We start from the raw sequence: 13,658 nt of genomic DNA, 5'->3' as shown, positions 1-13,658 counted from the left end.
ACGTTCCATAAGGCGAGTTAAAAGTCCGTTCGGCTGATAGTCCCCACTGCTGTCTCTTCTAAAGAGCTCTGTCCAAAGAATTGCCAAGCCAAATTACGTCAAGTCCCCCGTGCCTCTAGCTGCGTGTGTTCCTCAAATGCTTACGTTTTTTGCGCAATTTTGAGCAATGCCATTTTCCAAGAGCGCAGGCTTTTAGGGTTGCCATTGCAACAAAAGTCTTGGCGCAATTTAAGTAACTATACGCCTTGATTTTTTGAAAAATCATGCAAACTTATTCACAGGTTAATCTAGGCACACGGCCGCTCGGACACGGGTTCCTTGCGTTTAAGTATGTCCGAAATCTGTTAGACGTCGAGACAGGCACGCACTGCAAATACTGCATATCTATGAGAGCAACTATAGCAAATGCGGGCCAGGCTCAACCTTAAGCGAAGGCGACGGAAGCAGGTTTCCGTATTTGATATAAAAAGCACGGAAACACTCGGATTCATAATCGACTGAGAAATTGTGAATAACAATCAAGCTCTGCAATTGCATCCAATTACCCTCAGCTTATTATATCCTCAGCTCTATACTAATTTCTCGACATTATAATGGAATATCTCGAAACGTCCGCCGGTAATCCCCTGCAATATATGGCAGATGTGTATGGCCGTGGTCTCAAGTATGAGCGCCCACCATTCACTTTCCAAAGTACGGAGTGGGAAGATCTTGCCAGAGAACGTATGTCAAGAGAATCATTGGGTTATGTGTGCGGCAACGCTAGCACTGGCGAGACAACAAGAAAGAATCACGAAGCTTTCCAGAAATGGTCAATTGTCCCTAGTCGTTTGGTTGAAACATCGACGTATCCCTCGCTCAAGACGGAACTTCTTAACCAGAAGTTACCGGTCCCTATCGCCATCGCGCCCATTGGAGTACAGCGTATCTTCAACCCAGATGGCGAGCTAGCTACTGCGGCCGCGGCTGCTTCCGAAGGTGTGCCCTACATCTACAGTACAGCGGCTGCTACATCAATTGAAGACGTAGCCAAGGTTAATGGTAACGGCGTCCGCTGGTACCAGTTGTACTGGCCTTCCAATGATCACAACGACCTAACTGTGAGCCTTTTAAAACGCGCTAAGGAAAATGGGTTCAGTACGCTTGTTGTTACATTAGATACTTACAAGCTGGGCTGGCGTCCAAGTGACCTGAACAACGCTTACAACCCTTTTCTGCGTTCCGATACCGTGGGTACGGCACTTGGGTTTTCAGACCCGGTCTTTCGCAAAAACTTCAAGGAGAAGTATGGCAAAGAAGTCGAAGAAGATATGAAGACTGCTGCTAGTGACTGGGCCGGAATGATCTTTCCAGGTTTTAGCCATGGATGGGAAGATTTAAAGTTTCTTCGCGAAAACTGGGATGGCCCTATAGTCTTGAAGGGTATTCAAACCGTCCTCGATGCCAAAAAGTGTGTGGAGCTCGGTATTGAGGGTATAGTTGTTTCCAATCATGGCGGCAGACAGCAAGACGGAGGGCCCGCATCTCTGGATCGCCTCGTTAAAATAGTTAATGAGGTCGGATCTAAGATTGACATTATTTTTGACTCGGGTATTCGCTGTGGTAGTGACATAGCCAAAGCCCTTGCGCTTGGGGCTAAAATGGTGCTTGTAGGCAGACCCTATGTTTACGGACTTGTACTAGGAGGAGAAGAGGGCGTTGGTCACGTGCTGCGCTCGCTTTTAGGGGATTTGACTATGAACTTACATTTAGCCGGGATCAAGTCCGTATCTCCAGAGCACTTGAATCGCGACTGTCTGGAGTACAGCGAATGATTCAAGAATAATATATCATTTAGCTTATGTTATCTGTCAATAGCTAAATTTCAACGAAGACAACAAATGCAGCTTAGAAAAGTTACTGTTGCAGCCTCAGGATGAAAAAGAATCGGAAGCAAGTGGTTCGCTTGGTGAAATTTATGTGTAGCTTGAACTAGGTGCTGGGAAATCGGTCCAGGGCCTCATGTTAGCGAATACTCACAAGATCAAATCGCTCTTAGCAAAAAGCGGACTTCCAGATAAAGCCGGCAACACATGCACCTACCACTAACAGCCGCGCGTCACTTCGAACCTACCTGTGGCAGAGTTCTTTAATAGCTTGAGTTATAAGAAAGGCGTAGTGACTTATGTTAGCGGTTATATCTACTTACTGACCTAACATTATTATATGATGTATATATAATTACAAAATTGTTTAACTCAAAATGTTTTTCTAACATACAACTTCGGAAGAGAACATAAGCTAATGACTACTGGTGCTGTTGATTCATGCGTTGAGTGGGCTAGAAGCCATGGTTCGGTCATCGATGATAGGGTTGAGTTCAGAGCGGATCCCAATCAAGGTACATACGCGGTGGCAAACGCACGAATTAGTGAAGGTAGTGTCCTGGTCACAATACCTCGTAAACTGCTCATCACTACTACCCTTGCAGAGAAGCATTTTAGGCTAAAAAATCCAGTCGAATCGAATCCTAACGCGCTCTTACAGCTTTTCTTGTCGAAGCTGAAATTCAGTTCAAAAAGCTGTGATGAAATCTCTTTCTTCCAGCCTTTCATGGACGTGCTACCCTTGATCAGGGACATTCATTCACCCTATTTTTGGTCAAGCGAAGAGTTGACTGCTTTAAAGGGAACTGATCTCCTGATCAAAACAGAAAGAAACCTGAAGAAAGTTATCGAGGAATGGTTTGGCCTCATAACGAAAGCTAAGGCCGCGGACGACGAAGATACAGCATTTTACCTTCAATCGTCTTCAAACCCCCATTTCCAAGTTTCTGACCACATGACCTACTCTAAAAGTTCATCCTGGCACAGCTTTAGTTCGTACCTTTGGTCTGCTTACATTGTCTCTTCGAGGGCCTTCCCGGAACTTATTTTAGAAAATGAAAACCTCAAAAACATTAACCAGGCTTTTCTTTACCCGATTGTCGACTTCTTGAACCACCATAGTGGACAAAAAGTTCAATGGCAACTGAACAAGGACAGAAACGGGGTTTCATTTTCTTCCGGAAATCAGATAGAGAAAGGTCAGGAAATCTTTAATAATTATGGCGATAAATCAAATGAGGAACTGTTGTTAAACTACGGCTTTGCGATACAAAACAATATGAACGATTCATCAACTCTAACTTTGAGGCTACCTCCGGGCCAGCTCGAGTCCTTGAAGTCTTATGATCTTACACTTCGAGATCAGAACTTGGCAGAAAATTCAGTCAATTTTTTGTTGACTCTAGGCTCCCCACTCCCTATGCCTTTGATGAAATTGTTCGGAATATTGAGTAAGCTAACATCCGAAAAGTTTATCACTGCGAGAAGCGTCCTAGATGGCTCGGAGCAGCTGAACGCCATAATAGAGCAGAAGTTGAGCTTTTTCAAAGATGCATCCAAGCTGAAAGTGTCTCTTAAAAGCCCAATCAGATCCAAGTCCACCAAAGCATATATGGCTGGCCAGAAGAGGATCTTTCAAGAGGCTTCAGATTTCATCAAGAAGTTTCAGAAAAAAGTCTTGAAAGAGCTGAAGCCCTTGTCCTTCAAAAGCCTTTTCAAATCAGACAAAACATTTGTGAATACCCTAACGCTCACGTTTGGCGTAACAAAGTATGACGATTTGGTAACCAAAAATTTTCTGCAACAAGCACTGCTATTATGGATTGTTAGAGCCCATAATTTGTCGAGCAGGAGGGCTGAAAACCTAGCTTTGCCCCAATTTATCCTTGACTGCTTTGAGGACGTGAAGTCCTGCATAGTAATCGAAAAAGATGATGTACACGAATACCTCGCCTTTTACAAGAGTATATTTCCTCAGCTTTCTATGAAAATTCCAGAAGTTTATGGCAAGGGTGACTGGAGCATCAAAAATTTTATAATTGCCGGTACAGTCATCGATAGGCTGGTATGGAAACTACCTGCTTCCCAGGAAGCCTTTTTTTTTGAAAGGAGACCCTATGATCTGTCATCCTAGATCCGTTACAGCGCAGCTGGTTGCACGCAGATGATGTATTTCAATAATGCGATTAAACGGTCTAAGGAACTCTCTGGCCCTATTATGCGCCATGGTAAAGTTCGACTAGCAGTTGTGCCGCAATTACAGGCCAATTACAACGTGTCTTTGGCGTACTATTTGCACGAGCCAGACAATCTTTGATATTTCAATTCTACATATATTTGACAAAAGTAAAACTAATGTTGGTAGCTTAGTGAGAGCCAGCACCTCTGCTAACTTTTTCCAAAACGGACTCATATGCAACCTCAGAATAGTCTGTTCCTTGGATGTCAGTGGAAATACCGTTCAATGCTCTTCTCAGAGCATCTTTCGAAGAGGCGTAAACCATCTTGGCTCTGACTGGGGCAGTGTCGGGAGACCAAGTGAAAAACACAATCTTCGATCTTTTGCCTTCGTTGCCACCAATTTCATACTCAAAATCGTAGACGGCGTATAAGCAATCATCCTCAGAGAGCTTCTCCAAAAAAGCGTCATAGTCTTGCGCGGTTGAAGTTTCCTTGACCACAATCTCCGTTTTGTTGTCATTCAATGCGTATAGGACAAACTTGTACTTTTTTCCCAGCTTCAAATCGTTGAAGGCTTTCATGGACTCATCTGCAACAGCAACACTATTATTTCAAGTTAATAAGGGACCGTTGAAATGAACATTGCTTTGAAACCTCAATGTGTCTATAGACAGACCCAAGATTCAGCTTTATTCATCAAAAATTGTAATATCTGCTGTTCACATACCCTGATCTAGACATTATTTGTGATTTCTGATTGATTATTTAGTGGTTTGCGTGTAGGTTTCAAGAGTTCACTTTTGAAAAGGGGGTCAAATAATTTTATGAAAATAGTCAAACAAAGTCGAGTTACCCGCAAGTTTAAGGGCCCTCGAGGACTAGACGCCCAGGCAATGGACTGTGCAGACAAGTTAGAGCAAAGGCTGGATCTGATTGAAAACAGTGTTGGGGAACTGGATGGTGTAGAAAACTTAGTCGATAAACTTCGAGTGATCTCAGGGGAGATGAGGCGCTTGTGTGGGACTGGCGCGCGTTGCTCTGAATTCCTTTGGCAACTTTTGAACACATTTGCTAAAAACGAAGAGCGAGATACCACCAAAGAGCAAGAAGTGGAGTTATCTGCGTGCGTCGGATCGCTCAACCAAACACTTTCTCTACTATCCGATCTGGAGATCGTTTGTAGTAGCAGCGTGGACCGCCTATTATCATGTGGTTTACTGCAAAATTCGATGAAACAAGAATCTGTTTCAGCCGACATCTCCAACATTGGTATACTGTACTCCCAGACTATGATGCTTATCGTTAGAACTTTAGGCATTGCTAGACGGTTCATGAATTTAAATCTGGAAGCCAACGACTTTTGGACTGATATTCAATCGCGCATCTGTATGGTTGAAGGTAAACTGCATGCTATACAAAGCTCAAACAATATTTAATATTGACCTGACTTTCCAAGTGTCCTTAACAGCTTTTGGACATCAACGGCGTGTTCCTTTCTTAGATACAAATAACAGTATGTGTCGTGACGAATCAGTTTCTTGGACACACACTCTGAATGTCTAATTTCTTTAGCTGCATCCAAGTTGTCGGTGATTTGAACTTCGACTTTCGATAGGAACTGGTAAACCCGCGCTAAATCTGAAGGAACCCGGGATTTAGCCAAAAGGATAATTCTATGATTTTTAAGCGGTTCTTGCTTTGCTGTAGCGATATTATCTAATTCTACAATGGCGTTAGCAGTGGCAAACATTTCCTGAGCACTCTCTATGTTTCCGGTTCTTTTGAAAATTTTGACTTCTCTAGCAAAGACTTCTAGCTCTCTGAAAACAAATGAAAGAGAAGGATAAATGTTCTTCAAACTCTTGCACTGTGTCAAAACAATACTAAGCACGTAAAGAATAGCTTGTTGGCGGTCGTTTTTTTGGTGCCCATTAGGCTTCATCTTACCTCGGAGCTCCGCGTTAACAATCGTGTTATACAAGTTTAGGTCCAATAAAAACTCATCGAATTTAGTCTTACCTCTAATCATTGTATTCAAATCTTCCACCAAAGTCAGTTTATTGAGTTCTTCAAGACGTAACAATATAAGTTCATCCCAAAGACTTAGGTAAACTTCATGTGTCAATTTATTTTCGCTTATCAAGCGTTTCTGTATCCTTTGTGCATTTTCGTAAAGGTTGTAAAGCACTGTAGCTTTACAGTATTCTTCTTTGAGTTGGCTATCGCAAATTCTGTTAGACATTACAGTTGCTCTCAGGATATCAGGTGAGCACATTTGACTTCTTGTTGACAGGCCGGGATTGAACAAACTTCCAGATGAAAGTGCCCTCAAGAGCCTTGAAACGCTTCGAATATCACTTTTAAACCCATCGGCGACCTTTGGGCTAATTGCCTCCACCACACTCGGACGTCTCACACTTTCAGTGTCAACGCACAAGCTTTTAAGTTGGCAAATCTCAGCTTCAGAACACAGGCGCGATGGAATTATAGAATATGCCAACAAAGCGCCTTTAAAATATTTGCTGTCGCTTCCTTCCAAAGCAGGAGCAAGGGCAATAGCCGATGCGTTCAACGGTAGAGAATCAATTTCTAGAATAGGTAACTTATCACCTGTTAGAGGATGACGGAAGACGTTGACACCTTTTTGCTGCAATTTAATGATTGTTCCATGGCTGGTCCCAATTGCCCTGCAGCAGAAAGAGAATTCTAGAGGTGGCCATAAAATTTCGATTGTTTCGGCAGGGTCGCCTTCGTTTTTCAAGGGGAAATTTAATCTTGTTTTCCAACTTGCGCGATTGTTACCATATACACGTTCTGTTGTGTATTCACAGAATGCGGGACCTTTTAGATCACCATTCGTCTTGTATTCGCGACATACTGAATTTTTGAATAAACCTGAAACCTCTTCCCAGTCTTCCACCATATGACTACCGCTTGTAAGCTCTGGTACACATAACTGGAGTTGTTTTGGCTTGTCTTCGCGGATGTCCTGTATCAGTAATCCTTGCAGATTTGCAATAGGAAGCTGTGAAAACCTGCTAGGAAGTTTAAGGTCCACCTTTGGCGCATTGGATATTTGAGACTTTTGCACCGACTGCAGCCTTTTTTGGCTTATTTTTTGCGCATTTCGTTTGTAACTAAACCTCCTTTGTTTTGAAGAATTTCTGTAAGCCAAGTGAAGTTGTACAATCCAGTCACGAAGATCTGTCTTTGCCATTAGCGTCTAGATTTATTATGATCAAGACCAAGGTCAATCATGAACCTCTCAAAACTCGCATTACACGATAAATATTTTGTAGGGCAGAGAAAAGACTAAGATAAGAGCGCAAACAAAAAAAATTGTAATTGCTTCCTGAATCCTGACTCAAGTTAGGACTTTTCAAGGATCTCGAAGTACTTTTTCATACTTCATTCCCTGATCAGTAAAGATGGCGGCATGTTTGCATCATGCACCGACTTAATATGGCGAGGAAGCAACAGTTTTCAATTTTGGAAGTCTTTGGCTCGCTTCCACGAACACCCTTCAAATAAACGGGTAAGGCTGAGGACAAGAGAAAACAAAGATTAGAGAATACATCTATCAGTGGCTACTAGATTTCAAAAAGCAGCAGGGGCTTTAACGATTGCATAGCAATTCAACGTAATCTTTATCCACCCATCTTTGCCCTTTCCACATTGCGAACCTGGAAATACCTAACGATAGGAAGACCAGATAATCATCAAGCGTATTACGGAGCTGATTTTATCCTTAAAGCTGTATTTAATTCCCTTACGTTCATACAGCCTTTCCTACAAATTTAGATAAATTGCTGACTGCTAATCGATTTTCCGAACTGATCTAGTATTTGTCTATAAACTGCCCTGTCGTACTATCCCGGTTTGAGTTACGTTGACCAGTAAGTTCTTTTCTCCTAATGCTGAGTTCCAGATTAGTTGCGACATTCTCGCCAGCAATTTTCTCTTCTCAAGACGATGCCACCAGCTATTGGTCTTTAGAAAGAATTATAGCTCAGAATATTATTTTTTTGGTTGCAGTGGTTTTATTGGTATGCTCAAAAATCCTATCATCTTAAAAGTCTCCACTCTAGATGAGTAGGTCTTTACCAGAGTTCAAGCGTGAGCTGGAGTTTGAAAGCGCTAATTTCCCCATAGTATCATGTCACGTCACGTCACTACTAATGTTGGCACATCTCTTTCGCTCTAATTACAGCTACTTCGTTGCATACTCCTAAGACCTTTTTGATAATTTGGGTAGAGTTTCTTGCGCTCAAACCTTGTTTAGGAAAGCCACAAGTAAGTACCGCAACTTTTCTAAAAATATGGTTACGAGCTATTAGCCTGTTTCCTTCAACAATAAGAGCCGTTTTGTTAGAAGTTCAAAAAAAATACACATTTGATTATAGATTAATCGAAAACTCGAGTAAGTAGATGCCCCTGGTTTAGACGTTATTTAGAATTGAGCTTTTTTACAAAAGACTCTTTGGCCAGTTGAATTAATACCTCAAGTTCGCCGCTATCTTCACACATACTGTAGAAGATGCTGTTTTTGTTCAACAAAAGCGAGTACGGATGATCATACTCTTTAACCTCACCTGCATCCATGACCAATATTTTGTCATAGTCGATAATGGATCTTAGTCGGTGAGCTATAGTCAAAATGGTGCTATCTGAAAACTCGCTCCTTATTGTTTGCTGGATTCTAGCATCTGATTGATAATCTATCGACGCAGTAGCTTCGTCCAGTAGCATAACCTTTGGAGACCGCAACAAAGAACGTGCTAGGCAGACAAGTTGACGCTGACCTTGGGAGAGGTTGGAACCTCCTTCCGAAATTTCGTTCTCCAAGAACAAGAACTTGTTGACATTCTCTGACACGGCTGATGCATTGTCCGGGCTTGGGTTTGCTGCATGATCAAGTTCTTCCTGTGTAACCAAATTGACGCGTTTCAGGGCTTCGAATATTTGTTTGTCGGAGTACTCATCGTAAGGATCCAGGTTGGACTTCACTGTGCCAGTAAACAAAGTAGGATCCTGTGGGATAATGGTAATAGATTGGCGAAGCCTTTTCAGCTCAACTGAAGTTATATCCACGTTATCAATTTTGATGTATCCACTTTCTGGGTCCAAAAAGCGGAACAGAGCCGTAATGATTGTTGACTTCCCGGCGCCTGTTCTTCCAACAATCCCGACCTTACAGTTAGGATCAACTGTAAAGGTGACATTTTTGATGACTTTGGGCAAACTAGGAGCGTAACGCAACGATAAATCATTAACTTCGATTTTACCTTGGCTGGGCCATTCTGGAGGGGGGTTGTGGGTGCTTTGATAATGAGGCTCTTGCTCGACTTCCATGTACTCTTTCAATCTTTCAACTGAGTTCATAGTCATTTCCACATTGGAATATAGTCTAACCAACCATAAAGCACCTTCAGTGAAGGAAATAGCATATGTCAAAGAAATACCAGCTAATCCAGAATCCAGAGACTTAATATTCAACAGGACGAATATCCCAGCAGCGAAAATGACACATGCTCCGATCATGTCAATTCTGAACGCTAACCACCGATTTGCGACCCACAAGTAAAAAAATGGTTTGTTATTCTCATCAATCTTTGTCAAATTTTCTTGCATAAATCGACGTTCGTCACCAAACGCACGTATGGTGGTAATTCCCACAAGGGTTTCTGAGAAATGCTGGTGTATAGGCGACCTACTGATTGACTCGTATCTTTTGAGTTCTCTGGATCCTGCCATATAGAAGTATCCCACCAAATAATAGAATATTCCAATGAAAATAGCAACGAAGAAGAAATCAGGCGTAATATAAGCAATCAGAATTACGGTTGAAAGGCACTGAACCAATGAAACAAAAGCTCCTTCGACGAACGGTGTCAATTCTTGGTCGACAGCTTCAATATCCCTCGAGAACCTGTTCATGATTCTCCCGATTGGCGTAGAATCAAAGAATCTCAACTTGGCATACAACACCTTTTTCAAGATTAAGTTGAAAATCTTTCTAGAGGCATTCAACCCTGCCATAAAGTTGATTATAGTCTTCGAAGACGCTATTACAGCCTGTGCAACGCCAATGAAGAAGTAGAACAGTAAGTAATAAATTGTAGAGTGTGTTTTGGATTTTTTTACAGCTGGTTTAACCGTTTCTTCGATGACTGGACTAACTGATAATTGATTTTCAAGACCAACCAAGGGCAATAGGCCATTGACAGTGCCTTCAGGAAGTATTCTTGCAATAAATTTTCTAGTAGCATCATAAGTGTTATGAGAAGCCCACGCACGAACCCACCAGGACTGAAAGATGTAAACGCACTGTGCGACAATGAATATAGATGCTAGAAAGATGACCATCTTCCATCCACCAAAAAGTTTGGCAAACCATTTGTAAACTTCAATGCTGACCACACCTTCTGATTTCGTCTCTTCTTCAATAAGTTTGCCCATCTTGACTCTTTCTTCCTCGGTTAGAGGCTTTTTGGAGGGAACGCTTGATTTCTCGATTTTAGCACTCAATTTGCTCAAATTGATTCCACTTTTGCTTGATTTTCCAACTAAGCTAGTGGAAGAGTTTCCCCTTGACAGAACACTCGTTTTCACCAGTTCATCTTCTCCGAGCAAGCCCTTGTTGTACAGCTCTAAAGGTTCGCCTTGGTCCTTGACCCTACCATTTTCCATGAACACTACCCATTCAGCATTTTTCAGAGTCAGCGCAACGTTATGAGAGACCAAAATACAAGTTCTGCCCTCCATCAACGGTCCGCTGATACAGTTTTCGTAGATCCACAAAGCAGTGTGAGAGTCAACAGCGCTGAGGCAGTCATCAAGCAGTAAATGCCTTGACGATGAGTAGAGTGCTCTAGCTAGGGAAACCCTCTGCTTCTGTCCTCCGGACAATGTAATGCCTTTTTCACCAATTTCAGTTTGGTCCCCAGCACTCAAAATCTCAAAGTCTCGCTTCAGACCACAAGCCTCTATAACAGCATTGTACCTCCCTTCGTTGAAAGGGCTGCTGAACAAAATGTTGTTCTTAACCGTGTCATTAAGTAGCCACGCAGCTTGCGAGCAATAAGCAATCGAGTTAGTCATACCATCGTTTTCGATAACCATATCTTCTCTTGGGTCCAGACAAGGAGCATAAACCTTTCCTTCCAACAAATCCATTTCGCCTAACAGGCCCATCAGCAACGATGTTTTTCCAGAGCCTGTAGGGCCAATAACAACATTAAGCTTGCCGAGTTTGAAGTCGATGTTCATATTCTTGAGCTTGAAGTCGGGGTTTTTCCTGTCCCAGGAAAATGTGGCATTTTCGAATCCAATCTTATTCCGGTGAACTGTGATCTGCTCATATTTCTCAGTTTCTTCTTCTTCTAGGAACTCCTGGACTCTATCTAGAGAGACTTTGGACTGGATGACATAACTCAGCATGTCCGAGAGCATGTCGAGAGGGTTTCTCAAAAGGGTGAACAAAGATAAAGCAGTGAAGGCTACTGGCGTGGTAAGAACCTCGCCCTGGACATAAATGTAAAAGGCGAAAGACACAGACGTCACAATAGTGGGAGTGATAAACCACACAAAAGCAGTAAGTGCCCAGGCAACTGAACGCTTCACGAGCATTTTCAGTTCTTGATCTCTGATGCTTTGAATATCTTTTTCGAAGTTTTCTTCCCAAGAAAAGAACTTGATGATTCTAATGGCTTGGAAAGTTTCGTTAAGTTTTTGGATTCTCTTATCGGTGAAAGACAATGTCTCTTTCTGAAGCTTCCCTATCAGAGTTGCAAGTCTGAAGTTAAGTGGAAGAATGGCGACAATCAATAACGCACCGATGATTGCAGACCACCCTAGCAACTTGTAAAGTAAAGTCAACGCAACAATTGTCATTACAAGTGCTTCAACAAAGGAGTGTAGATAAGCACAAATCTCGGACACTTTAAAGGCGTCCACGGCCATTAGGTTGATAATAGCGCCCAAATTGGCAGTGCTTGATTCTTCATCTGCATCGACATCCTTCTGTTGATTGAGAACTTGGGGATCGACATCATCAGTTGAAGACTTTGAGTTGTTGGGAGATGTCTTTCTTCTCAAAGCTTTGGTGTAAATTTCGGAAATAATGATAGCTTTCATCCTGATGCACACTCTTCTTCCGAAAAATAGGGCTTGTGCTTGACAGATGGCCACAAGAATTCTGCAAACAAACATGGCGCAAACATAGAACCACGCGAGGTTCGCTGGTGCTGTGGACTGGTCATCGACGTATTCCAAAATTCTTTTAAGCAATAAGGTAGGAATGAAGTTGATAACGCTGTCAATGCAAGCCCAAAATCCTTGTAGAAGGAGATATTTTGAGAAGAATCGAATCAGTTTGTAAGAGAAGTTGCCCTTTGTCTTTTTAGAAAACACTTTGAACTTTTTCAAAACAAAAATGGAATAATCCTGGAGCATGAGACCCCATATGTCTTTGAGCTTAACTGAATGTTGATGAGCCTCCCAAACAAATTTGTCGATCCACGACCATGATATGAAGCTCATAATTGAAGTTACAGGCTCTGGAGAAGGAACTGTTTCCGGACTAGTTCTGTACAACACCGCATGGTCATTACCGATTTTGGCAGTAAAGAGCAACATAAAGAGTGCAAGGTCGATGTAAAATTGACTCAGAACGTACTTTTTCAGGATATCGTCAGTTATGTGGCCAATGAAAACAGAACGGAAAGGTAGTACCCTGGACGCAAACAAAAACATGTAAGACACGAAAGACACGGTCCACAAGTTTCCTGGATAATACTTGATCCACTTAATTTGCTCATTGATGTTCAGCAGACGCAGAATGACCACAAATAGTAACCAAGACCACAGGAGTACATTCACAATGGAAACTTTAGTGGGAAACTCATCTTTTTCGTTACTCAAATTGATCAACACAAAGACATGGATGGCTAGTTGAGCTAGAACGAGCAAAAACTCAACTACTACGCGCGCTTTCTCCACAAAATTACGTTTCACCACTTCTACTAGACCATGAGGCTTCCCATCGGGATCAGCCAATCTCAAATTTTCGATGGAAAAATGCTCCTCTTTGAGGTTGTGTTCCTTGGGAACAGCATCTGGGTTGGTATAAATTGCGCCGCTAGCGTCCGATAGTAAGGGTTTGTTTTCATCAGCATTGGAAGTTGCTGCTAGCTCATCGGCGAAGTTGGGTTTGTGTTCCCTCAGATACCTCCTACGATACACATGGACTGCGGTCTTATATCCAGTAAAACTTCCGAAAAAACACAACAGGACTAAGGGAGTATAAAAGTTCAGGTATTCCACTCGTCCGCACTTCGTGACGTCATCGTAGTACCAAAACTTACAGACCCCAGCTGAATGTGAGCTCTGATTCATCGGTCAAAACACTGTGTGTATCGTGTTTTCAACCCTGGTTCTTGTAGGATACAATATTCAATTTATTTATGTTTCTCACTATCGCTAGATTTGTCTCTTATAATATATCTTACCTTCATCTCGTACGAGAGCTCTTCCCGCGTTTCTTCACGTGCCTGAAAAGTCCCTGTTGGCTGCCGTTCGAATGAGAGGCGATGAGTCAAACATTTGGTTGCT

At 42.3% G+C, this 13,658-nt stretch overlaps 6 protein-coding genes across 6 annotated transcripts; 3 read left to right on the top strand and 3 right to left on the bottom strand.

Annotated features, from left to right (window-relative positions):
* Positions 1-593: 593 nt before the first annotated feature.
* On the top strand, positions 594-1,814 carry KLTH0H16148g (lactate 2-monooxygenase; the record flags this gene model as incomplete). The annotated part of the gene is made up of 1 exon (XM_002556511.1): positions 594-1,814. One exon carries the CDS (start codon positions 594-596, stop codon positions 1,812-1,814), a length of 1,221 nt encoding a protein of 406 aa, XP_002556557.1.
* A 469-nt stretch (positions 1,815-2,283) lies between these two features.
* EFM1 (protein-lysine N-methyltransferase) lies at positions 2,284-3,999 on the top strand (the record flags this gene model as incomplete). Its single annotated transcript, XM_002556510.1, has 1 exon — positions 2,284-3,999. One exon carries the CDS (start codon positions 2,284-2,286, stop codon positions 3,997-3,999), a length of 1,716 nt encoding a protein of 571 aa, XP_002556556.1.
* Positions 4,000-4,231: 232 nt separating this feature from the next.
* On the bottom strand, positions 4,232-4,627 carry COF1 (cofilin; the record flags this gene model as incomplete). The annotated part of the gene is made up of 1 exon (XM_002556509.1): positions 4,232-4,627. The coding sequence occupies one exon, from the start codon at positions 4,625-4,627 to the stop codon at positions 4,232-4,234; it is 396 nt and encodes a 131-aa protein (XP_002556555.1).
* A 243-nt stretch (positions 4,628-4,870) lies between these two features.
* On the top strand, positions 4,871-5,482 carry LDB18 (Ldb18p; the record flags this gene model as incomplete). Its single annotated transcript, XM_002556508.1, has 1 exon — positions 4,871-5,482. One exon carries the CDS (start codon positions 4,871-4,873, stop codon positions 5,480-5,482), a length of 612 nt encoding a protein of 203 aa, XP_002556554.1.
* Positions 5,479-7,263, bottom strand: CBP2 (Cbp2p; the record flags this gene model as incomplete). Its single annotated transcript, XM_002556507.1, has 1 exon — positions 5,479-7,263. One exon carries the CDS (start codon positions 7,261-7,263, stop codon positions 5,479-5,481), a length of 1,785 nt encoding a protein of 594 aa, XP_002556553.1.
* Positions 7,264-8,492: 1,229 nt separating this feature from the next.
* YBT1 (bile acid-transporting ATPase YBT1) lies at positions 8,493-13,442 on the bottom strand (the record flags this gene model as incomplete). The annotated part of the gene is made up of 1 exon (XM_002556506.1): positions 8,493-13,442. The coding sequence occupies one exon, from the start codon at positions 13,440-13,442 to the stop codon at positions 8,493-8,495; it is 4,950 nt and encodes a 1,649-aa protein (XP_002556552.1).
* Between the last annotated feature and the right edge of the window lie 216 nt (positions 13,443-13,658).

The sequence above is a fragment of the Lachancea thermotolerans genome, assembly GCF_000142805.1.
Source record: "Lachancea thermotolerans CBS 6340 chromosome H complete sequence".
NCBI lineage: Eukaryota > Fungi > Ascomycota > Saccharomycetes > Saccharomycetales > Saccharomycetaceae > Lachancea > Lachancea thermotolerans.
Note: the sequence above shows the minus strand (reverse complement) of the source record. Positions and strands in the feature narration are given on the sequence as shown.